A 24,457-nucleotide genomic window follows, 5' to 3' on the forward strand; every position below is an offset into this window, starting at 1 on the left:
CCGCTTTCCTTCTGTATAGACTTCATTGGCCGTGTGTGACCTTTTCTTTTTTAAAGTAGGCATAGAAGAGGTCTTTCCCCAGGGAGGGTCATTTAGCTGAAAACCGAAGTAGCGCGTCATCGTAGGTTGGTCCATTCAACCCAGCAGTTTGTCTGAAGGTGGCACCAAGCAGCATTTGTGGGAGAACGTGGCACATTAACCTCAAAATTGGGGGGAAGATCCTTTGAAAATCCTCAAGTTTCTCTTAATCACCACTTGTCTATTTGAAATCCATATATTTAAATACACCTCTTTTACCCTTTATTCTCCCTGTAAGGTAAAATTAGAACAGTAAGGTTTTTGAAAATATATTCCAGACGTTAAGTGCTGTGCAAGCATACGGTGTTATTGCAGTAACGTTGGTGATCCAAGGGCCCACGGTGTTCCCCTGAAAAAGCATTAGAAGGGGAAAGGGGTTTGGATATATTTAATATTATAGGCTATGAGATAGGTAGTAAGCCTACTCAGGAGGTTTATAACAAAGCTGCTATTCCTTAATAGTGTAAAAATACTTTTCTGTTGAAAAACTGCCTTCTAGAACCGGATAGCTCTATACAGTATACTCAGTACAACAGTAAATAACTCATACTGGAGAAAAATTAAAAGTGACACAGTGTTCACAACTATTTTAAGGAAGACAAAGAACAGTGTTTGAAATTTTGTGTTTTCAGGACATTTGTCCAAGTGTAACCAGTTCTTTTTTAAAAAGAGTTGTATCAGGAGCATCTCCTGTAATCCAGACATAGTTGCTTAAATGAATTAAAATCTGCAAAGTGTCTAAAAACTTAACTGAGACGTAGTGTTTGTTAAATAAATGCAGTGTGATATATCTACTTAGTGTAATTAAATAGATATGGCATCTATTTGTCAAATGAGTCTTTCATTCCTCTACTGATGGACGTTTAAATTATTTTCAAGTTTTCCCTTATAACTAAAATGCTGCAGTGATTTTTTTGCCATTATAAGCAGTGTTTCATGTGCTCATCATAGTATTTCTATGAATCGTAGACTTGATAGCTTCTGAGAATGATGGATAATAATGGTATTAAATTACCCTCAAATGATTGTACCTTTTTATATTCACTTTCTCAAAAGATGTGTTTTATCTCCCCACTAGCCAGCACCGGATGGTAATATTTTACTAATTTTCTAATAGTTGAAATAACATCTCATTTAAATGTTTATCTTCCTTGGGTAGTAGGAAAATTAAGCATTTTTGGCCAGGTCATATACTTTGCTGATTTTTTTTTTAATTGAGTTCTGAATTTTCTTCTTTTCTTTGACTCATTTATCTACTACCACACTGTTTTAATTATTGTAGCTTTATAACATAGTTTGGTACTTTCTTTTGAAAAAAGTTTTGGGCTCTTCTTTTGCATTTTTCTTCCAGATGAAATTTAAAATCATCTTTTCAAGTTCTATAGAAAATCTTGTTGGGATAGATATTGTTTGTGATTGCATTGAATTTATAGATTAATTTGAAAAGAGACATTCTTTTGAGTTTTTCCTTCTAAGAGGATAGGTATGTCTCCTTGTTTCTTCTGTTAAAATTTTTGTTGTGAAATATACCATTTGTATATACTGTTTTAAAAAACAAAAACAAAAAACTGTATCTGTGTACTCTGCTTAATAGACCATCACAAGTACCTTAGAAGCCTTTGGTGTGTGCCTTTCTCCAGAAACAAAGGATTCTCTGCCCCCATCACCATGGTCATCCTGAATTTTGTGTTAATTATCCCTTTGCTTTTCTTTACAGTTTTATCAACCATATATGTATCCTTAACCAACATATTGTTTACTTTCACCTGTTTTTGAACTTTAAGTAGAATCATATTGTGTACTCTGTGAATTACTTTCGTTAAACGTTATGTTTCTGAGATCCATCCCTGTTGAAGCATGTACCTATAGCTCAATTCAGAAACTTGAGGACTCCTTCACAGTTCTAGGAAGTATTGAGGACCACAAAGATCCTTTGCTTATGTGGATTATATCATATTAGATATTAAAACCAACCAATTTTAAACGTAGATGTTGGTATATTTACATATAACATTAAGCATATGGTGTATTGCTTATAGATTTGTATACCTCTAAAAAATACTACTACTAATAATAGTAAACCTACTACATCTTAAACAACATTTTTAATGAAAAATAACTATGTTCCAACACCCAAAATAAGTTAGTGGCAAGAGTGTTTTTGTTTTACGTTTTCGCAAATATATTTAATGACTGGAGTCTCATGTTTGCTTCTGCATTCAGTTAGTTGCAATATACTGTTTTAGTTGAAGTATATGAAAAAATCCGGCCTCACTAAGCTGTATGTTTAGAAGAGGGAGGAATATTTTAATATTCTTTTAAATAGTTATCTTTTTCTTTAATACTCATCAAAACCTAATAGTTTCTTAACGGTTAGCTGAAATATAGAGTTTGGAATCAATGAACTTCTCAAACTATGCGATATTAAAACCTATTGGTCTAGCTTGCATTTTTTTAACATCTTTATTGGAGTATAATTGCTTTATAATGGTGTGTTAGTTTCTTCTTTATAACAGAGTGAACCAGCTATACATATACATATATCCCCATATCTCCTCCCTCTTGCATCTCCCTCCCACACGCCCTATCTCACCCCTCTAGGTGGTCACAAAGCACCGAGCTGATCTCCCTGTGCTATGCAGCTGCTTCCCACTAGCTACCTATGTTACATTTGGTAGTATATATAAGTCCATGCCACTCTCTCACTTCATCCCAGCTTACCCTTCCCCCTCCCTGTGTCCTCAAGTCCATTCTCTACGTCTGCATCTTTATTCCTGTCTTGCCCCTAGGTTCTTCAGAACTTTTTTTAAAAAAAACTCCATATATATGTGTTATTGTACAGTATTTGTTTTTCTCTTTCTGACTTACTTCACTCTGTATGACAGACTCTAGGTCCATCCACCTCACTACAAATAACTCAGTTTTGTTTCCTTCTGTGGCTGAGTAATATTCCATTGTATATATGTGCCACTTCTTTATCCATTCATCTGTCAGTGGACACTTAGGTTGCTTCCATGTCCTGGCTATTGTAAACAGAGCTGCAGTGAACATTGTGGTACATGACTCTTTTTGAATTATGGTTTTCTCAGGTATATGCCCAGTAGTGGGATTGCTGGGTCGTATGGTAGTTTTATTTTTAGCTTTTTAAGGAACCTCCCTACTGTTCTCCATAGTGGCTGTATCAATTTACATTCCCACCAACAGTGCAAGAGGCTTCCCTTTTCTCCACACCCTCTCCAGCATTTATTGTTTGTAGATTCTTTGATGATGGCCATTCTGACTGGTGTGAGGTGATACCTTACTGTAGTTTTGATTTGTATTTCTCTAATGATTAATGATGTTGAGCATCCTTACATGTGTTTGTTGGCAATCTGTATATCTTCTTTGGAGAAATGTCTATTTAGGTCTTCTGTCCACTTTTGGATTGGGTTGTTTGTTTTTTTGATACTGAGCTGCTTGTAAATTTTGGAGATTAATCCTTTGTCAGTTGCTTCATTTGCAAATATTTTCTCCCATTCTGAGGGTTGTCTTTTCATCTTGTTTGTGTTTTCATTTGCTGTGTAAAAGCTTTTAAGTTTCATCAGGTCCCATTTGTTTATTTTTGTTTTTATTTCCATTACTCTAGGAGGTGGGTCAAAAAGGATCTTGCTGTGATGTATGTCATAGAGTGTTCTGCCTATGTTTTCCTCTAAGTGTTTTATAGTGTATGACCTTACATTTAGGTCTTTAATCCATTTTGAGTTTATTTTTGTTTATGGTGTTAGGGAGTGTTCTAATTTCCTTCTTTTACATGTAGCTGTCCAGTTTTTCCTAGCACCACTTATTGAAGAGGCTGTCTTTTCTCCATTGTATATTCTTGCCTCCTTTATCAAAAATAAGGTGACCATATGTGTGTGGGTTTATCTCTGGGTTTTCTGTCCTGTTCCATTGATCTATATTTCTGTTTTTGTGCCAGTACCATAGTGTCTTGATTACTGTAGCTTTGTAGTATAGTCTGAAGTCACGGAGCCTGATTCCTTGAGCTCCGCTTTTCTTTCTCAAGATTGCTTTGGCTCTTCAGGGTCTTTTGTGTTTCCATACAAATTGTGAAATTTTTTGTTCTAGTTCTGTGAAGAATGCCATTGGTAGTTTGATAAGGATTGCATTGAATCTGTAGATTGCTTTGGGTAGTAGAGTCACTTTCACAATGTTGATTCTCCCAATCCAAGAACATGGTATATCTCTCCATCTGTTGGTATCATCTTTAATTTCTTTCATCAGTGTCTTATAATTTTCTGCATACAGGTCTTTTGTGTCCTTAGGTAGGTTTATTCCTAGGTATTTTATTCTTTTTGTTGCAGTGGTAAATGTGAGTGTTTCCTTAATTTCTCTTTCAGATTTTTTATCATTAGTTTATAGGAATGCAAGAGATTTCTGTGCATAAATTTTGTATCCTGCTACATTACCAAATTCACTGATTAGCTCTAGTAGTTTTCTGGTAAAGTATTTAGGATTCTCTGTAGTATTATGTCATCAGCAGACAGTGACAGCTTTGCTTCTACTTTTCTGGTTTGGATTCCTTTTATTTCTTCTTCTTCTCTGATTGCTGTGGCTAAAACTTCCAAAACTGTGTTGAATAATAGTGGTGAGAGTGAGCAACCTTGTTTTGTTACTGATCTTAGAGGAAATGGTTTCAGTTTTTCACCATTGAGAACGATGCTGTCTGTGGGTTTGTCATATATGGCCGTTATTATGTTGAGGTAAGTTCTCTCTGTGCCTACTTTCTGGAGGGTTTTTATCATAAATGTGTGTTGAATTTTTTCAGAAGCTTTTTCTGCATCTATTGAGATGGTCATATGCTTTTTCTCCTTCAATTTGTTAATATGGTGTATCACATTGATTGCTTTTTGTATATTGAAGAATCCTTGCATTCCTGGGATAAACCCCAGTTGATCATGGTGTATGATCCTTTTAATGTGCTGTTGGATTCTGTTTGCTAGTATTTTGTTGAGGATTTTTGCATCTATGTTCATCAGTGATATTGGCCTGTAGTTTTCTTTCTTTGTGACATGTTTGTCTGGTAGCTTGCACTTTAAAGGGATCTTTCACCCATGCATTGGTCATGAGGAAGATACTAGTTCACTGAATTATGTAGATTTCCCAAATGATGGCACATTTCAATATATAATACCAAAAACTCACTTACATTATCATCACCACTTTGGGAACCACTCCTGTGATTCATTCGTTTTTGTTGAAGTATAATAATCTACTCAAAGAATATATTATACGTTTATCCATTTTATTCTTTATGAACATATTGGTTATTTCCAACATTTGGGCTATTATAATTAGCGGAGCCATAAATGTTCTCAGTCATCTCCAAGTGCATATACACAGTACTGTTGATCGGGCATATTTGTAGTGGAAATGCTAGATCCATTGGGAGGATATTTGCATGTTCAATTTCATTAGATAATATCTAACTTTTCCCAGATGGTGATTCTGATTTATACTCCACCAGTTGTGAATGAAACCTCCCTTTGCTCTCCATTCTCTCTACGTATGGCATTGTCCAACTTTTAAAATCTTTGCTGGTCTGGTAGAAGTGAAATGATATATTACTGTGGTTTTAAACTGCATTTCTCTGATTACTTAAAAGAAACTCAGGGTCTGTTTTCTACAGGCTGCTTGTTTTTTCTTACTAATATCTACGAATTAAAATGAAATATGTTATATATACTAGTTGATGAACTCTTCCTGTTGCTAAAAAAGTTACTAGGATCATTTATTTAAACAATTTAAAAACATGTAAAGGCATGTTTTAGTCTTTCTTCCCTGTACCTGTCCAGCTCATTCCCCCAGTGTATTTTTTTATATTCCTCCTTCTTACTCTAATTTCTGCTATTATGCTCCTTATTTTCCTCCACTTTTCAGTATATTCTAGAAGTCTTCACAAATAAGTATAGACGAAGCGTACTCATTCTATAGAGTAGGAAAAGCAGTTTTCTACTTTGTGGCTGTACCAGTTTTACCTAATCTGTAGTAGATAGAGTATTTGATATTTTTCTAATCTTTTGCTATTAAAAAAAAACGAAACAGTGGTGCATGGAGTAACTTTGTAGAGTTGTCATTTTGTATGTGAGATTTCTATACAGTTAATTTCCAAAACTGATTGTTGGGTCAATATGTAAATGCTTTTGAAATTTTGGTAAATATTGCCAAATTGCTTTTCCTTGGATTTTGCACTCTTACCTGCAGTATACCTAAGTGACTATTTTTCCTAAAACCTCGCCTCACGGAATATGCTTATAAATTTATAGGTTTTGATAGTGTGATCAGTGAAAAGTGGTATCAGTTTATTTGAATTTACATTTTCTTGGACCGTTTGAGCATCTTTATATATGCTTAAAGGTCTTTCCCCCCTCTTTTTTTGTACTAACTGTTCATATCCTTTGTCCATTTTTCTGTTTTTTATTGGGTTGTTGAACTTTGGGACTTCTTTACATACTCTAGGTACTAATCTTTTGATAGTTAAGTAGGTTGCAAATTCTTTTTCTCTTTGTGGTGCTAGTAATTCTTAATTTTAAACATTTTTATTTCATGTCTGTATATTTAGAATTGTTATTTGTGGGTAGTTTGGAGTATAGCTGTAATTTTAACTTTATTCACATATGGATAACCAGTTGTGGTAGAAATTACCATTGAATCCACTTGGGTTTGAAGTTTTGGTGGTGGCAGATTCTTGACTAGTGATTTAATTTTTTTAATAGTAGCAGGATTACTTAGATTCTTAAAGAAAATTATGTCAGTTTTGGTAAATTAGATTTTTTCTAGGACTCTGTCCATTTTGTCTAAATTTGTAATATTTATTGGTACAGGGTTGTTAAAAGTGCCCTCTTCCTATTTTTAATGTGTGAAGAATGTGTAATTATGTCTCCTTTTTTCATTTCTGATACTGCATACTTCTGTTCCCAACTCCCCTCCTCCTTTTCTATTAATTCATCTTGCCTGTAGTTTATCATCTATCTTATTAGTCTTTTCAGTGAATCCTTTTTTAGCTTTGTGATTATCTCTATCATGTATTTGTTTTTATTTTTTAATTCTTTTTTTATTAATTTATTTGTTTATATTTTATACTCAGCTGCGTTGGGTCTTCGTTGCTGTGTGCGGGCTGTTTCTAGTTGCGGTGAGATGGGACTACTCTTCGTTGTGGTGTGCAGGCTTCTCATTGCGGTGGCTTCTCTTGTTGCGGAGCACAGGCTCTAGGCTCTCAGGCTTCAGTAGTTGTGGCATGTGGGCTCAGTAGTTTGGCTTGCAGACTCAGTAGTTGTGGCACATGGGCTTAGTTGCTCCGCAGCATGTGGGATCTTCCCAGACCAAGGCTTGAACCTGTATCCCCTGCATTGGCAGGTAGATTCTTAAGCACTGAGCTACCAGGGAAGTCTTATCATATATTTCTTTTTGTGTTTATTTTTTGTTTTTTCATTTATTAAACTATTTTTGAGATAGCTATAGATTTGTATGCATGTGTATGCTTTAGATATGCTCATTTTAAAGAGCATCAGTTGGAATTTTAATGCAATTTTCAAACATTTTTAGCTGGGATATATAGCCTATTTACATTTGCTGCAGTTGCTCTTATTTTTGCTTTCTATTTGTCCTGGCTGTTTTATATTTCTTTTTTCTCCTTTTTTGTTATTTTTTTTAAAATAGCTATTTAATATCTTATATCATTTCATTTTCCCCATATATTATTTCAGAAGTTTTATACTTTTTTCTCTTTTTATAGTTATCCTAGAAATATCATGCATCCTTGACTTTTCAAAATCTAAAAATAACCAGTAGGGCTTCCCTGGTGGCACAGGGGTTGGGGGTCCGCCTGCTGATGCAGGGGACGCGGGTTCGTGCGCCGGTCCGGGAGGATCCCACGTGCCGCAGAGCGGCTGGGCCCGTGGGCCATGGCCGCTGGGCCTGCGCGTAGAGGGCAACAGTAGAGGCTGCGGTGGTGAGAGGCCCGTGTACCGCAAAAAAAAAATTTTTTTTTAATAATAAAAATAAAATAACCAATATCTTTACCTTCCTCTTAGATAATACAAGAACCTTAGTAGTTTAATTTTATTCAGCCCCTCATGACTTAACATGTTATTATTATGTAGTTTAATTTTTTTTTAATATTCTTATAAGACAGAAGGAGACCTGTTTAGAATTGTTATTGTGTCTTGCAGTCAGTCCTTTTTTATATTTCCCACATTTTTGCTACTTTCTCTATTATTCATTGATTGTTTTATCTTTTAGACCATCCACCTAGGGCCATTTTCCTTCTGCTTAAAGTCTATCCTTTAGAATAGATGAACTTTCTTAGTTTGTGTTTACCTGAAAATGTCTTTGTTTCACCATCACTTAAGGAAGATGTTTTTGCTAAATATAGCAGTTTAGGTTGGCAGTTATTTTCTTGTAGCAATTTGAAGATCTCATTCCTCTGTCTTTTGGTTTCCATTATTGCTATTGAAAAGTCACCTGTCAGTCTTTCGGTTCCTTGTCTCTGGCTGCTTTAATATTTTTCCCTTTGTTTTTAGCTTTCTGCTGTTTCACTGTATCTATATTTATCTTGCTTGGGTTTATTTGGCTTTTTTAAGTCTGTAAATTGGAGGTGTTTTGAAATGTGTTTATTGACTTATTCATAACTCCTAAACTGTGAATTTCCATTTTTATGTTCTATTGATCTGTTTGTCTTAATGTATAAATAAATCTTTTACAACCTTCATAGTAAATATTTTCTCCTGGTCTTTTGCTTTTCTTTTCCTTTGTTTCCCACAGTTTCCCCAACAGACTGCATTGCCAAACTCATGGATTTTTGATAATCTGATAAGTGAAAAGTGAACCTTGACAATAAAACTCTGGAACTGGTCTTTTGAGAGGAGTAGGACTGCGACTACTCTTTCAGTTTTTTCATCATAATTGGTTTATTCAGATGTTTCTTCCACTTAGACCAATGTTAGTAAATTATATTTTTATAATTTTCAAATTTATTGGTATAGTGTGTGATAATTTATTATTTTCGAAATTTTTCCCTGTATTTGTGGTTAGCCTTCTTTTGTTGATATTTAATTTTTTCTCTTTATTGATTATATTTGCTAAAGGTTACTTATTCCAAAAGAACCAGTTTGGGGACTTCCCTGGTGGTCCAGTGGTTAGGGCTTCACCTTCCAATGCAGGGGGTGTGGGTTCAATCCCTGGTGGGGGAGCTAAGATCCCACATGCCTCATGGCTGGCAGGGGTGGGGGGACAAAAACCATAAAACAGAAGCAATATTGTAACAAATTCAGTAAAGTTTTTTTCAAGAAATGGTCCACATTAAAAAAAATCTTTTTTTTTAAAAAAAGAACTAGCTTTTGGTTTTTATTGTTTAACTCAATTGGCCTTTTGTTTTTAAATTTGGCCTCTTTTTATTTATGAATTTTCTAAGAAGTGTCTGGGGCATACTTTCTGTTTTTTTCTTAAGAATTTAGTAACACTTAATTGGATAACTAAATCCCTTGGTAATATTCTATGTTAAAGACTCTGCCCTCCTTGGTACGGTGAAATAGACCCTGTTTAGAACCTTTGGGTACACCTGCTCCCTCATTAAATATTCAAGACCCCAACTCCTGAGGCCTGTTTTGACCAGTTGAAGCACCTGCTTCACCCTGTGGTTATCCTCCACTTCTCTATGAGCCACCTTTAGTAAATAGGCCTATTCTCTGCCCAGGGCATTTGTGATGGGATATATCTAGGGGTGGTGGTGATTAAAAAAAAATCATTGTTATGGTATGGATTAGATGTCACTTTCCCTTTTGTTATATGTGATAATCAAAATAATCTAAAGCAGGTCTTAAAATGTAATTGACCCTGAGAGAAATTTAGTCTTAGGATTTTCTTGTAAGAAGGACAAAACTACTTAACAGTATCTTTGTAGTGTATAAATACAGTAATGTGTTTAATGCAGCCATTTCATTGCAGGCTGATAGTTTGATGCTGAAGCACAAATTAGTAAACGTGGTTTGATGAGCCAGAACAAAGGCCGGTTCCTTTATACAGATGTCTGAAAATGGCACCATATAAACTTCGAAGTGATTCTAATAAAAAGTGCATAATCTTGAATATGGAAAGTATGTTCTCCAAAGAATCTGTTGACTTTTTACACAGCATAGCAAGAAAGAAAACAAAATATGATATAAGATTATAAGCATCTGTCTGATATATAGAAATCTTTTTTATAGTAGAAATGGATTTTGAAAATGTTAAAACAATCTTCAAAAATTGAATATTAAGTCTAAAAGTAAGCCACAGTTAAATGAAAAAATCATAGTACAAAGGGATTTTTAGCAATGGAAATAATTTTTATTTTACTTTTAAATTTTCTTTATGTTTTTATACAGCAGGTTCTTATTAGTTATCCATTTTATACATATTAGTGTATACATGTCAATCCCAATCTCCCAATTCATCACACCACTACCACCCGCAGCCAATTTTCCCCCAGCAATGGAAATAATTTTTTAAAGTTTTTAAAAAGAAGGCAGTTGCTCTCCCATTGCATATGTTAAATATGCAAAGTGATTTTGCTATTTTAAATAGTAATTAATCTACGTGATTCTTTATGAATTTAAGTAATTTCCTTTGTGAGTTAAGGTTTTCCTGTATGTTTTCTATTTGTACAATACCATAGCGGCAATGATTCTCTAGGAGCTCCTGATTAGTTTTCCGCTAGCAAGTGCAGATACGGTCCAGGAAATGCGTATGGATGTCTTAGATTACTTGGTTAAAACATAAGCCAAAAGGAAAGACGTCCTTAGATCAGGCCAAACACCACACACACACACACACACACACACACACACACACACGCACACACGCACATACGCACATACGCACACACACACTCCAACTTTATTTTTCATGAGTTTTGTTAAGGCTGTGTGGCTTAGTGGGAGGGACAAGCACCCCATCCCAACCCTGGGTGCTGGTATCAGCATCTCCTGGGCATATATGGAGTATCCAAAACCATATTCAGTAGACCTTTTTTTTTTGTAAATTACACAGCAAAGCCCCATGAAACTATAATCAGCGAATTTACTAGACAATAATGGGAAAGCTTTATAGCAGCGGTGAGTTAGAATAACTTGGGGTCACTGTGGTGAAAAGACGTGGATTTCGGTTTAGGTCTAGGATTTGCAATCCAGAATGGTTACTGAATAACCTGCAGGCAAGACCTTCGAGGGAATTGAAGCTTGGAGCGACCGTTGTAAAATAACAATAAAACTGGCCACCTAGGAGTACTGGGAGACGTCAGAAACAGGGAACTGAGGACACTCTGCTTGTCCAGCCCTCGGACCAGACTGCGGCTCCCCGACCCGGCGCACAGCCAGGCTACCTGGCTGTGCGCGTGTGCGCGGCTCGCGGTTCGCCACCCGCCCTCGTTGACTTTTAAAGGCACAACCCGCGCCGCCCCCGCCACACTGGCTTTCGCTGGCGGGAGGGGGCCGGAGGGGCCAGCTGGGCAGAGGGACAGCCCCCTCCGCCACACACCATGAGGTGAGGAGGAGGGGCCGGCTCTAACCCCCACCCAGCCAGGGGCTCCTGGAGACACCTGCGTCTGGGGCCTCCCACCTGGCCGCTGAGCTGCCTGCCAGAGAACTGGGTGACGAGGAGACTGGGAGAAGGGACGGACTGGGTGTCCCACCTTCAGGGGGCTTTAGGGAGTGAAACTTTGGTGGGGCCGCCGAGGTAGGTGGTGAACAAACGGTTTTATGTACTTAAGGGTTTACGGAGCGCCTTTGCCTCCTGACTCATGGGATTCTGCGAGGGTGGAGTGGAGAAACCCTTGCCGAACTGCCAGAGAGATGGCATCACTCTTTACAACTCTTCTGTGTGTGTAGACATCTGTGTGTGTACAGTATTTTAGGAAGTCTTTTGAATTGTAAAGCAGTGATTCCAAATGGACTTTTGCACTTCAAATAATAGCAAGGGTATCTTGGTTTTTATTCTTTCTGTGGGTGATTATCTTGACATTAGAAAACATTTAAACTTTTGTACGTGGTAGACTTTTTTTAATTTAAGAAATTTTAAAAATTTAAAGTTTAAAAATTTTTAAGAACTTAAAAATTGTTATAAAAATCATACATTTCTCATTCTGTAGTATTTTTTAATAGAGAAGCTTTATCTTATGGGCCTCTTACTGTTTTGGCTTATGGGAAATGTTATTTCCATTCATTTACTTTGTGTTCATTTTAAAAACTAACTTGCTACTACGTAGGGCCATGGAAGATCTTTTTTTCCAAAATGAAAATAGCTTTACTTCCCCAGATTATATTTATGCTTACGTAAAATTTCAGATAATACATAAAGCTGTAAAAAGAATGAAACAGGAATTACCTGTACTTGACCTACCCAAAGATAACTTGGTAGAGCGTTGAGTACTGTGGTACTAGGAGCTCTGCTGGGTACTGAAGGGCTTTGTGAGCAAGACAAAGAGTATTTGCCTCTATGGACCTTACATTCTGCTGGGAAAGATGGACACACACACACACAAAAGTAAATTGACAAAATAGCTGTATGTTGTAATGAGTGATTTAAAGAAAATACCTACTTTAGGTGGGGTGATCAGAGGAGGTTTATCTGAGGGAATAACTTGAGATTTCACTAAAAGAAGAGAGGGAGCTAAGCCGAGGGCAAAACAGGAGAGCGAGCGTTTCAGTCAGAAATAACAGCAAGTGCAAAGGCCTGAAAAGAGCAAAGAGCTTGAATGGAAAGACCAGGGTAGCTGGACCGTAGTAGTAAGCCAGAGGAGGGAGGATCAGGTGAGGTGGAGGAAGCAAGCAGGGGTCAGATTTCACAGGGCCATGGCAGGGAGTGTGTGTTGTATTCTGGGGGGCAACGAGAAGCCGCTAAGGGTTTAAGTAGAGAAGTGAAGTGATTTGGAATATGGATTGATTCATTCAATACATGAATGTGTATTGAAACCTTACTGTGTACCAGGCACTGTTCTGGGCACTGGGGTACAGCATGGAAAAGGATAAATTCCTGTATTCATGAAGCTAATAATCTAGTGGTGGGAGCATAATCAAATAAACAAGAAAAACATCAGATATTGATAAGCATTATACAGATGATGACCATTGTTTAAATCATAGTATATGTTCTTAAGACTTTGTGTATATATATATACATACTTCTTCTTTGTTATCAGCTTTTCTTTCCCCTAAACAACTTATGGTAGGATTTTTTCTGTGTTACATTAAATGAACAGCTTTCTTTTATTTGGGAGCATCAATTTGTTTTGTAGATTAAGTATGGCCAAAATAATACTACATAAATGAAAAAATACTGTGCAGCAACAAAAACTTATCTAAGTCATCTGTTTGGAAAGAAGTATATAGTAACTTCCTTTGGACAGTCTGACATGTGGCTCTCCTACCTCATCCCATGTTCCAGCAGCCCCTCATGATAACTTTGACCTGTTAATGTGGTTAGTTAAATTTATGGATTTCCTATTTATTGAACCAATTCATACATTCCTAAAATGTACCTTAATTGACTTCTGTTATTATATTAGTGTCCTGATGGATTCTCTTTGCCAATACATATATTTTAGGATTTTAGTATCAATATTCATGAGATAGATCTATAGTTTCCTTTCTTAGTATTTTCTTTGTCAGATTTTGGTGTTAGCATTTGACTGCTTTATAAAAAAAATTGGGAAGCTCTTTTTCTGAGTTTTGGAACAGATTAAATTGCATAAGTATTATTCTTTCATTTAATTATCAAATACATATTTACTGAACATTCACTGCGTGCCAGGCATTGGGCTGATGCTGGGTAATCACAAGTAGACAAAACAGACATGATTCCTGTCCTCATAAGGCTTGGTTTATTAGGTAAATAGACATTAGTGAAATAATTATGATTATGTAATTATAAACCATGATAAATACTCTGAAAGAAATCATTGAAGATCTACTTTGACTGTTCTTTTCATGTATTTGAGTAAATGGTTATTGCGTTAATACACACTAAAAATTAATTCTTTTAAAATTAATATTTGTTGAAGATTTGATATGTAATTACTTCTGTGATAAATACATAAGTAAATAAAATGCGGTCTTCATAATTATAAAAGTTAAAATAAAAATAATGGTGATAGTAGCTACCATGGTAGGTGGTATATTGCACATTTTTTGATTGAAGAAATTAAGACTTACATTAAGTAGACACTTCAGTTATGTCTGTGACACCTCCAGTTGTACACTCCTCTGGAAATTCCACTAAGATTATAGTAAAAGAGTAAAGATATAAATCCACAAAGATCAAGAGAGTGAGAAAGGAGAAGATAAATGAAATCAGTATTTGGGAAACTACAAAAGAAGGTGGTCAATTACTAAATGATTTAGTGGATTAGAGAATGCTGAAGGCTGAAGAGAGGTAAGCCAACAAGAGCAAGCCAATTCCCTCCACAGAATCTGGAAAAGGCTCAGGATTTAGAGGTACCAAGTACTTCTCAGGGCAGGAATATGGGTGGAATAGAAATAGAAGTATCTGTAAACTGTGGTATCTTTAAAAAGAAAAGAGAAAATACAACTTACGTAAAAGAAGAGATTCTATTTTTTAAAAAGGGAGAGAAATTATTCAGGAAGCAGGAAAGGATTAGATAATAAAGCTGAAGAACTCTCCTAAAAAATAGAATAGCCACAACAATTAGACGAAAAGAGTGAGAAAGTATTTAGAAAATAAAGGTCCAGTCAAGGAAGTTTTTCATCTAATCCAGTGGTAGGGAGAAAAATCTATAACGAAATCAGTACTATAAATATGTGGGAGAATCTGGAACATGATACAGTGGGTACCCAGTGATACCAACAGCCAGTGTCATTGAGATGGGATATGTCATGAAAGGTTTCAGAGAGGTACTGATACCTGAAATCTAAGTAAGTATTCAAATGATAAGCCAAAAAAGGGCACTAGTGTAAACATTTTCAGGGCAATAGAAATAGCAAATGCAGAGGTGGAAACACGATACACATGAGGAACTGCAAGCAGTTCATTATTTGAGAAATTCAGTATACTTTACAAAAAATAGCATGTATAGGTTTATAATAGTACACCTTTTTTCAAAAAGGATTTGAGGTAGAACTGTGTGAATATATTTAAGATTCTTTAGAAAAAGTAGCAATATTGATTATATCATTCATTATGTCAAGAGGGGAGAATTAAATTGGGATTCAGGAGACCAGGATTCTAGTGCAGACCTACCACTAACTTGTTGAGACCTTAGTGTGATAATGTTGTTGACTGCCTTCCCAGTAATCACCTCCCTTTTTCTTCCCTTCCCCCAAACCACAATTTTGTCTAGCTTTTGGGGTGATCCCATGCTTCAGGAGCAGTTTGGGCGGGTGAGAGTGGGGGGCTGTGTGACTATTAGTTACTCTAAGCTCATTATGGTAATTCCACTCTCTTTGGTTAGTGATTGTTTTAGGAATAAACGTGTGACTCAGTTCTGGCCAATGAGGTGAGAATGGGGTGCCTGCAGAGAGAATTCTGGGAAAGCTTTCTCACCAAGGACAAAGGAAAAGATGCACTCTCCCTGCCTTCATCTTATTCTAGCTCTGAAGATGTGTTTGAGCCCAGTGTAGGGATGCAACAGAGCAGTTTTCAGGCTTAAGGGTTCCCTCCTCTGCTCCTGAAGCTGAGGATTGTTTTTAAAAATATGGTGCCTTTGTTGCTACTCCTTTTCTAAGTTGCAAGTGTAATCTGGTTTGGGAGGGTCTTTACTTCCAGCTCTGCTTTCCTCTTTGAGACCACTGTCACCAGGAGATACAGCCCTTGCTTTCCAAAGGTCACACACTCACTCTCGGAGTATTTTGTGAGCACATTCTAAGATCTCCAGGCCACCCGGACACTTTCATTATAGAGACTTTTTCTCGTTTGTCTTGATAAAATCCAGGGTATAACATAGTACTAGATACATAGTAGTCATCACTAATAGTTTTGTTTAATGTTTTGTTATTACTTATTTAGGGGTGGGGAGAGGTTTTATTTGTGTTCTATTTGATTTTATTATTTCCAACCAGTAGAACGTGGGTGTGGTTCTATAATCTGTGCATTTTGAAAGTTTTTTTTCAATGAGGCAAAATTGATTCCTGTTTATCTCTGTGAAGAAAATTTTCTTTAGAAATCAAATAATTGGGGGAAAACCACTTCAATTTATGTGTGTTACTACTTCTTATACAGCAAATTTAGCCTTTAGCTCTGGAGACTTGACAAAGAAGGGAAACATTACAAAATTGTACCTAATGCAAACTAGATGCTCAGTAAACATTTATTTATATAGTAGATATGCCTGAAATAGAACTATTCACTTTATGATTTAATTTTTTCTTTTTTCATTTTAGCATTTATGACATTAGCAGAGAACAGGACTATGTCAAGAATTCTGGGGGTATACTTGGTGAAAATGAATTAAGACCACCCTCCCAGCTACATTCCCTGTTAGAGAAGACCAAGACAAGGTTCATATCAGAGAAGAGTGGGTATTAAACTAAATGCTATAAGCTATTACTAATGAATCCAAAGTTGCACAGTACAGTTTTTTAGATTTCAATTTAGATTGTGTAAAATGAAAGGACTTTTTAAAAAATTATAACTTCCAGTAGCTACAGATTTCTTATAATTATTAGTCCAAAATTGATAGGTGATTAAGTTTGCAAATTGCATCAGAAAAGGTGTGTGTGTTCAAGAGAAATTGTCACACTCCTGTATTTGTATTTCTTTGAAATTATGATTTATTTTACTTGATTTTAAATTGAGATATTTCAAATAGTAGAAGTAATACATGCTTATGTAAGAAAAATCTAAATTGTAGTGATATATATAAGGTAAAAGTATAAGTTCTCCTTTTTGTCCACTCTCCAATCACCATTGGTGTATATACCGTTAATGGTTGGATTTCCCATCTTTCTACATCTTTTTCTGTATACTTCCAAACACATAATTTTTTATGGTTTTTTTTACCAAAATGACATATAATACATATTATTCACTCAGTAGTATACAATAGATATCTTTGTACGTCAGTATATACAGATTTACTTTGTTTTTATTTAGTAATTGCAAGGTGTTTCCCTATTGATGGCAATTTAGGTTGTCTCCAGTGTTTTTGCTGTTATAGGTGTTGGTGCATGGAACACCCTTGTACATACAACCCCTGCACTTATGCTAATATTTCTGAGGAATAGATTCCCAGAAATGGAATGGTTATTTGGTATGCCATGCCCATTTAAGTTTTTGTTACTTTCTGCCAAATTGTGTTCTAAAAAAGTTGTATATATCTTAAACTGGCAGTCCTTTGATATCTTAAAGGTAAGGGTAGTACATTTTAGGATTAGGTGATTAAAGAATGGGCTGTTCCTTCAGCAACTGTCAAATGACCTACTTAGAGGAGATAAAGTATATAGGCATGGAGAGTATTAAAAGGTGTAGGTTGCATTCTACTAATAAGGGCCTTTAATGGCACATATTGTTGGGTTCTTAGTGTTTCTGTCTTTGATAAGTGCTATTGCTTAATTCACAAACATGAGTTGTGGTCATGTAAGTCTGGGGGAGATGTAGAAGTGGCTAGATTCTGTTAGATTACTGTGACCCCTAAGTTGTTGACGTTTGTTCATCTCATTATTTGCTTTCAGACCAGATGCTTATAGAATGGAAAATAGATACCTGTGGTATAGCATCAGAAACTGGTTTATAATTTTTTTATCTCTCTTATTAGAAGTTGTAAAGAGAGAAAAAAGTGTCCCGAAATCAGACACTCAGTATCCCTGTCATGGATTTTGAGATGGGGGAGATTGATGCAGGGCGCTTTGAGCAGAATCCAACTTGTTGTGTCAAGCTTGACCTAACTTTTTTTTGCGGTACGCAGGCCTCTCGCTGTTGTGGCCTCTCCCGTTGCGGAGCACAGGCTCCGGATGTGCAGGCTCAGCGGCCATGGCTCACGGGCTCAGCCGCTCCGCGGCATGTGGGATCTTCCCGGACCGGGGCACGAACCCGTGTCCCCTGCATCGGCAGGCGGACTCTCAACCACTGTGCCACCAGGGAAACCCAAGCTTGACCTAACTTTTAAGATCCAATCCACAAATGGCAGAGAAACGTGCCCAAAGCCAGGTGCTACAGGAAAGAATATTAACTCAGTTTTCAGAGCCATTTTGATTGAACTTCAGTTTTTTCCATGTGCTCTCTGTTGGTCACTTAAACCATAAGGGATACTCTTTATGCTTTACAGACAGGTACTTTTCAAGTTACCTTCTTAGATGTTGCTTTAGATTTCTTTGTGGAATAGCCCCCTCTTCTTTCTCTTAATATTCTGATCATCTTGAATGTTTAACTAGAGCATGTGCATTGCTCAGCAAAAAATGAAACTATCCATTTATTTAATGCTCCTCGTTTTGTACATTTGTTTTAGGTGGTTAAATGAAAGCGCATTGTATGGAAAGAGACAATGTCAAATGATTTATCAATAACATTCTCATTATCTCCTTAATTATAGAGCAGGAAACTTGTGCTTTCTTGAGAGTATAATTGAGGTCATTTATTATGAAGTCATGAAAGATTCAGGGTTTATTGTGGTTTTCCACTAACTTCTCTCTTGATATGCTTTTCCTTCTGCCAACTGTAAAATTATTACTTTTCTAACATATGGCTATTTGGAGAGTGCTGACATAAAAAGGAAGCATTTTTAACCATAAATAAATAGTTTTAGAAGTTACAGTATAAAAGTACAAAATAAGTCATTTCTTACTTGTTCCTCCTTGTTTATTTTAAATCATTACCATTAGTCCTAGCTTTATTGGGAGCAGTACTCCCCACATTGTATTAGATAGGGTTTTTTAAATTGCATTATGTCTCACAGTTTTCAGTTTATTATTGTGCGTTGACGCTCAAAATTGGGGATATATGTAGTATTCAGTACTTCTGAAACTTAAAATCTATTAACATCTTGCAGAATTTAGGGAAGTTGATAATCATAGATTGGTCATTTCCAAAGCTATGACAACTTTTATTTCTTTCACTTGTAAGCAACATCTTTCACAAATATTAAGCCTCATAGTATAATTAGATTCTTTAAATATTATATTGCCTTTTAAAAAAATTAAATACTAGGTTTCCAAAATTATAATTTTTAAAGGAATCCTGATTTGCATTTGAGCTAGCTCTACAGATTATTTGTAAAAGGAGTTTGCAAGTGCATAGGCTTCCCAGTTTGTTTTGAGGAAGTAGCTAAAGAAAGCCATAATTTTTTAATTGTTATCACTGATGTTTTGCTATTTGAATCTCTTTAGAATATCCATATTTTTCACAGCACTGGTATACTGATATTGAAAGAGAGAAGGTGAAACTGAGGAAAAATAAAAGTAAGATACAATCGATATAGATCAGATGTGCCAACTTCAGAATATTAAGTTTTTTCATCCTCTTTTCTTTCTTTCCTTGCTATTTATAATCTTTTATTTTTGATACTATGAAGTATTGTTATCAAAATCATCTTTAAATTACCTTGGGAATTGAAGCATTAGGACAGTTTAGTCCAAATTAATTTTACTGAAATGTTTGTTTTGATTTCTGTAATAGTCTAGGGTTTTTTAATCTGTTGTTCATAAATTAATTTTAATTAAAGAGCTTATGTTTTCTTTAACTTTTGAACTTTAGTGTAATTGGCAGAGTCCTGCTATAAGTAGGAAGCCATACTAATGTACTTATTTATACTGTAAGGCCCAAACTTCCAGTCTTACATAAATTATTCTATTATTTACAAATAATCAGTGTGTATCCTCCCCCCAACCTTGTTAAAGAGAATAGAGAGGATATAAATAGAAAGGAGTAAACAAATCAAATAGTTAAATGTTATGAGAACTCATTAGGCTCAGTTCTTGCTAAGTGAGGACTGGTAAAATCAAAAGACACAAGGGCTCAATCAAGAGAATTACTGGATTGAGTCAGTAGTTCTCAATTAGGAAACATGCCTCTCATGGGAGGGGTATACCAACATCTTTGGGATAACACATGGGTATGGTTTGAAAAAAGCACTTTCAAAAAAAGTAATAAAGTTTTATTTTTGTAAAATGAGGATTTTATAATACAGCCCATAAGAAGTAAATTTTAATAGACATGTACAGGCTGGTGAGGAAGCCCCAAAGAAATATGATTTCTAATGTGTTTGCTGAGTGTGCAGTAGTAGGCTCCTTCCAAGGAACCTAACAGACTTCCTTGGGGATTTGGTGCGAAGACAGGAAGGGTAAGTTTATCAAAATGTGGCTTAGGTTTAAAAAAATTTAAGAATGAGAAGCATTGGTCTAAGCAGTTGCTGACCACCAACTTGACACTACAGTTGCATCTGCTTTTACCCAGTATGGTTACAGCACCCAGCTTTAAACCAAAAGGGATTTATTCTTGCATTAAAAGTAATTCACCCTCAGTTATAATCCATTTAGGTTATTTTCACATGTGAGATCTTTTAAGATAGTCCAGATATGGTAGCCAAAACACATTGTAAATGTCTTAATTATACAGGAAGGAAATAGATGATTATTTCCTATTATCATAGATGATATATTTCCTGTATCAGTATTCAGTGATATTTAGTGTGCCACTTTTCCCCATCCTTTGGTTATCTTAAACAGTTGCATTATTTTTGTTTGTGTTTTACAGTTTTTGAGACAGTGTCCTTGAGTTCAGACTCTCTCTTCCAGAGGGCAGTTTCAATTCTCCATACTTCTTACTTGGACTCTGCATCTGAGCATGGTTTTCAGTACAGTCAAGTGACTTTGGTGAAAAATGACATTTTCTTAAATGAGGTGAGGTGCTTGGTACACACTGTGTCTGTGTGTTCGTTTTATTTTAGTTTTAAAGAAATAGACCCATTATTTTTGATATATAAGCCTAGTTCTTTTTAGCTATCACATTTCAGCTGAAATAAAAGATCCTTGGAAATAGTCACTTGAAAGGTAATTATAATATATTCTACGGAATAGAAAAATAATAAATTTCATTAGTCTTTTAGCAGGAGGAATTCAGATGATGCATTTTTAAAAATTAATTTTCAAGGCAAAATAACATGTTTATAACATTTGATTATTCTCTCCTTATACAGTACAAAACTTTTTACCAAGAAAAAAAAGCAAGTAACTATACTCACGAAGAACTTCAAGAAACTTACGGATTTCTTCTGTTTGAAACTGAAAATCAGGTAAGGGAATTCGATCTTAGAAAAGTAATTTTGTGATGTTAATGTACAAAATTAATTATATCATTAAAGTTAAATATTGGTATTTTAGGTCTATAAAGTTTGTAAGATTACCAGTTCATCAGTCTTTTTTGTTAGTTTGGTGGCAATGTAAATGACAGTGAAAGCTTGTCATGAAAGAGATTGGATTTCTACAACTTTCCATAGGTTTTCTTTAGTTTTATCTTGAATACATTTGTAAGCTCGTGGTGAGATTTTGATTAATACAGATTTCTTAAGTATTAATAATGACTTTTAATGGAGTGAATGGATATTTTCTATTCTCGGTCATTGTTTAGATAGATATTTTCTATTTCTTGTGGAGGTTTTTCAAGTTTAAATTACATGATTTTGGGGACAAGATGAACACGTTCAGCATTCTAGTTACTTGGAATTGTTTCATGCCTTATTTTGAAAATTGAACATCCATATTATTGGTTGTACCTAAATTGTGGAGAAGGAAACTGCTGTGTGCAGGTATGTCTCCAGAGATGTGTGTGGCTTCGAGATACAGTTCAGCAATGCTAGAGATCTATAATCCAACTTAAAGTAATTCAAAGGTAGTATTTCGGTTGAGGTCATGATTTTTAAAGAACAGGGATAGATTTGCTAAAGAATAATTAACATTACCATATAACTTATGGATTATATAGTAATACTAGAGAGTTTATTTAACTTCCAAATAAGATATGTTATGGATTCATACCCAAAAAAAAAAAAAAAAAGCATTTGCGGATAAGACATTTTCAAATTTACTGATTCCCAAGCTGTAATTGAAAAAGAAATCTTCAAGAGAGGACTTATCTGTGAGCTTGTTTAATTTGGTTTTGCTGGTGACATTTTTGTTAACAGGAATAATAAAATTTCACGAAAAAGTTTGAACTGTTAATATTAACTAAAACACAATTGCCTTACATAAGCTTACTTTGTGCCATGAATGCATACAATGTACAGATTCTGTATTGAAAGTTTGTATATAGATTATAGAGTTATTTCATTGACCCTCCCAAGAACGATATGATAAGCAAAGTACGATCTTTTGTTTAAGGCAAAGTTGGTATGTCAGCGTGGACTCTGTGTTGGCAGCAGTGCTATCACCACTCTGGGTGACCCAGGGAAAGGTACGTCTGTAAGGAAAAGGAATCTCTTTTACAAGGTGAAGTGGGGTTTAGTTAGTTACATAAGATACCTATGTTAAATGCTAGTTTCATTGATGATAAATAGTAATCTTTGGAAGCAGACCTTTAAACATATAAATGAGCTTTGAATCTAAGACTTAAGGTTTTCTAATAGGAGTTATCTTTTTTAAAAGGATGGTTGGACTAGAAAAGGTACTGAAGGTATCTTTCAGTGCCAAGAGTTTAGTGCAGTCATCTGGGGCTAATGAGGATTTCTTCGGAATTATCATAATGGCAGTTAGGAACACATAATAGATGGAACTGACGCACCTTGGCAACTGTGGAATGTGAGGAGTAACAGAAAGGAAAGAATCAGATATAAGGTAACTTACACTGCATTGATATTGTCAGTAGAGGAGAGACACGGAGGAGAGGAAATTGTAGCGAAGCTGTTGAGTTAAACGAGAAAGGTAATCTTATTGTCAAGAATGCGGATTAGCACTAATTTCTTTAAGCTTCACTTTCCTCATCTGTAAAATAGATAAAACTATCATCTAGATTTGCTGTGAGGATTACATGAGACTGTGTCAAGTGCTTAGCTTGGAGCTTACACCTAAATGAACACTACTACTTCAGTGAGCTAAATTTGAGAAATAATGAGGTGGTCATAAGTGTTTCTGAAAGCTGTCCTGCTGGTGGTAAAAATAGTTGGAAAAGGGATTAGAACTGGAGGTTGGGGTTCAAGGTGGCAGCGGGTGGGTGTTAGTTGAAGCCAAAAACATTGTTACATGGGGCAGCAAAGATGGCAAGAGCAGAACTTTCAGGTGGTTATGGGAGCAAGGGATGGGGCCCTGGGGCAAGACTAGGAAGAGGGAGTTGAGAGCAGTCCAGGGGATGAAGAATCAGGAGGTGGAGTTTCACAGAGAACAGAAGGCTGTAAGGAGGGGTGTTAGCAGTGTCAGATGCTACAGAAGTTGGAGATAAGCACTGAGAAGGATTACTGGGCTTCATGGCTACATTCCTGCTGACCATTTCTTTTAAATAACAACTTTATTGAGATAACATTCACATACCATTCATTTCACCTGTTGAAAGTATACAATTTTTTTTAGCATATTCACTAAAATGAATATGCAGCCATCAGCACAATCAATTTTAGACCATTTTCATCAGTCACTCCCCACTCCCACCAGCCTAAGCAACCAGTACTCTACTTTTTGCCCCTATGGATTGGCCTATTCCAGACATTCCATGTAGATGGAATCGTATATGACCTTTTGTGACTAACTTTTTTACTTAGCTTAGTGTTTTTGAGATTCATCCATGTTGTAGCATGTACTTCATTCCTTTTTTGACTGAATAATATTCCACTGTACCACATTTTCTTTATCCATTCAGCACTTGATGGACATTTGATTGTTTCTACTTTTTGGCTATTATAAAAAATGCTACTATGTACATTCTTGTACAGGTCTTTATGTGGGCATGTTTTTTCATTTCTGTTGGGTTTATACCTAGGAGTGGAATTGCTGGCTCATATGGTAACTCTGTGTAAAACAAATGTTTTTTTAAACTTATATTCAGCTCTTCTAAAGGACATGAAAGGGGATAAGTTCATAACCCCAATAACAGTTTACCTAAAACCTATTTTTCCTTCTCCCCTACTCTTTTTAACCCCCGCTTCTTTTCATTATGAAAAATGCTAACATAGAAAAAGTAGAGAGCATAGTATAATATACCTATCACCTACATTTAACAGATAATGTTTTGCATTATTCTCTTCATTTGTTTAAAAAATTTTTTTTTTCTGAAAATTGTGAAAGTGAATTACAAGCAAACACCTCAGCTTACATCTCTAAAAATTAAGGCCATTTTTGTGCTTTACTGCAATCGCATGAGTTTATTGTTGATGTTTGAGAGGCTGGCTTCAGTAGGGTGGTGGAGTAGATAGAGGCTGGATTGCTCCTATAAATAC

At 35.6% G+C, this 24,457-nt stretch overlaps 1 protein-coding gene across 1 annotated transcript in view; it reads left to right on the plus strand.

The window, feature by feature from the left end:
• Positions 1-24,457, plus strand: part of TASOR2 (transcription activation suppressor family member 2) — a 67,206-nt gene that overhangs the window by 1,076 nt on the left and 41,673 nt on the right. The window contains 5 exon segments of the mRNA XM_079912534.1: positions 16,485-16,511; positions 16,514-16,618; positions 20,791-20,936; positions 21,233-21,328; positions 22,413-22,485. Of these exon segments, the coding sequence (XP_079768660.1) occupies positions 16,485-16,511; positions 16,514-16,618; positions 20,791-20,936; positions 21,233-21,328; positions 22,413-22,485 (447 nt within the window).

The sequence above is a fragment of the Stenella coeruleoalba genome, assembly GCF_951394435.1.
Source record: "Stenella coeruleoalba genome assembly, chromosome: 2".
NCBI classification, from domain to species: Eukaryota; Metazoa; Chordata; class Mammalia; order Artiodactyla; family Delphinidae; genus Stenella; species Stenella coeruleoalba.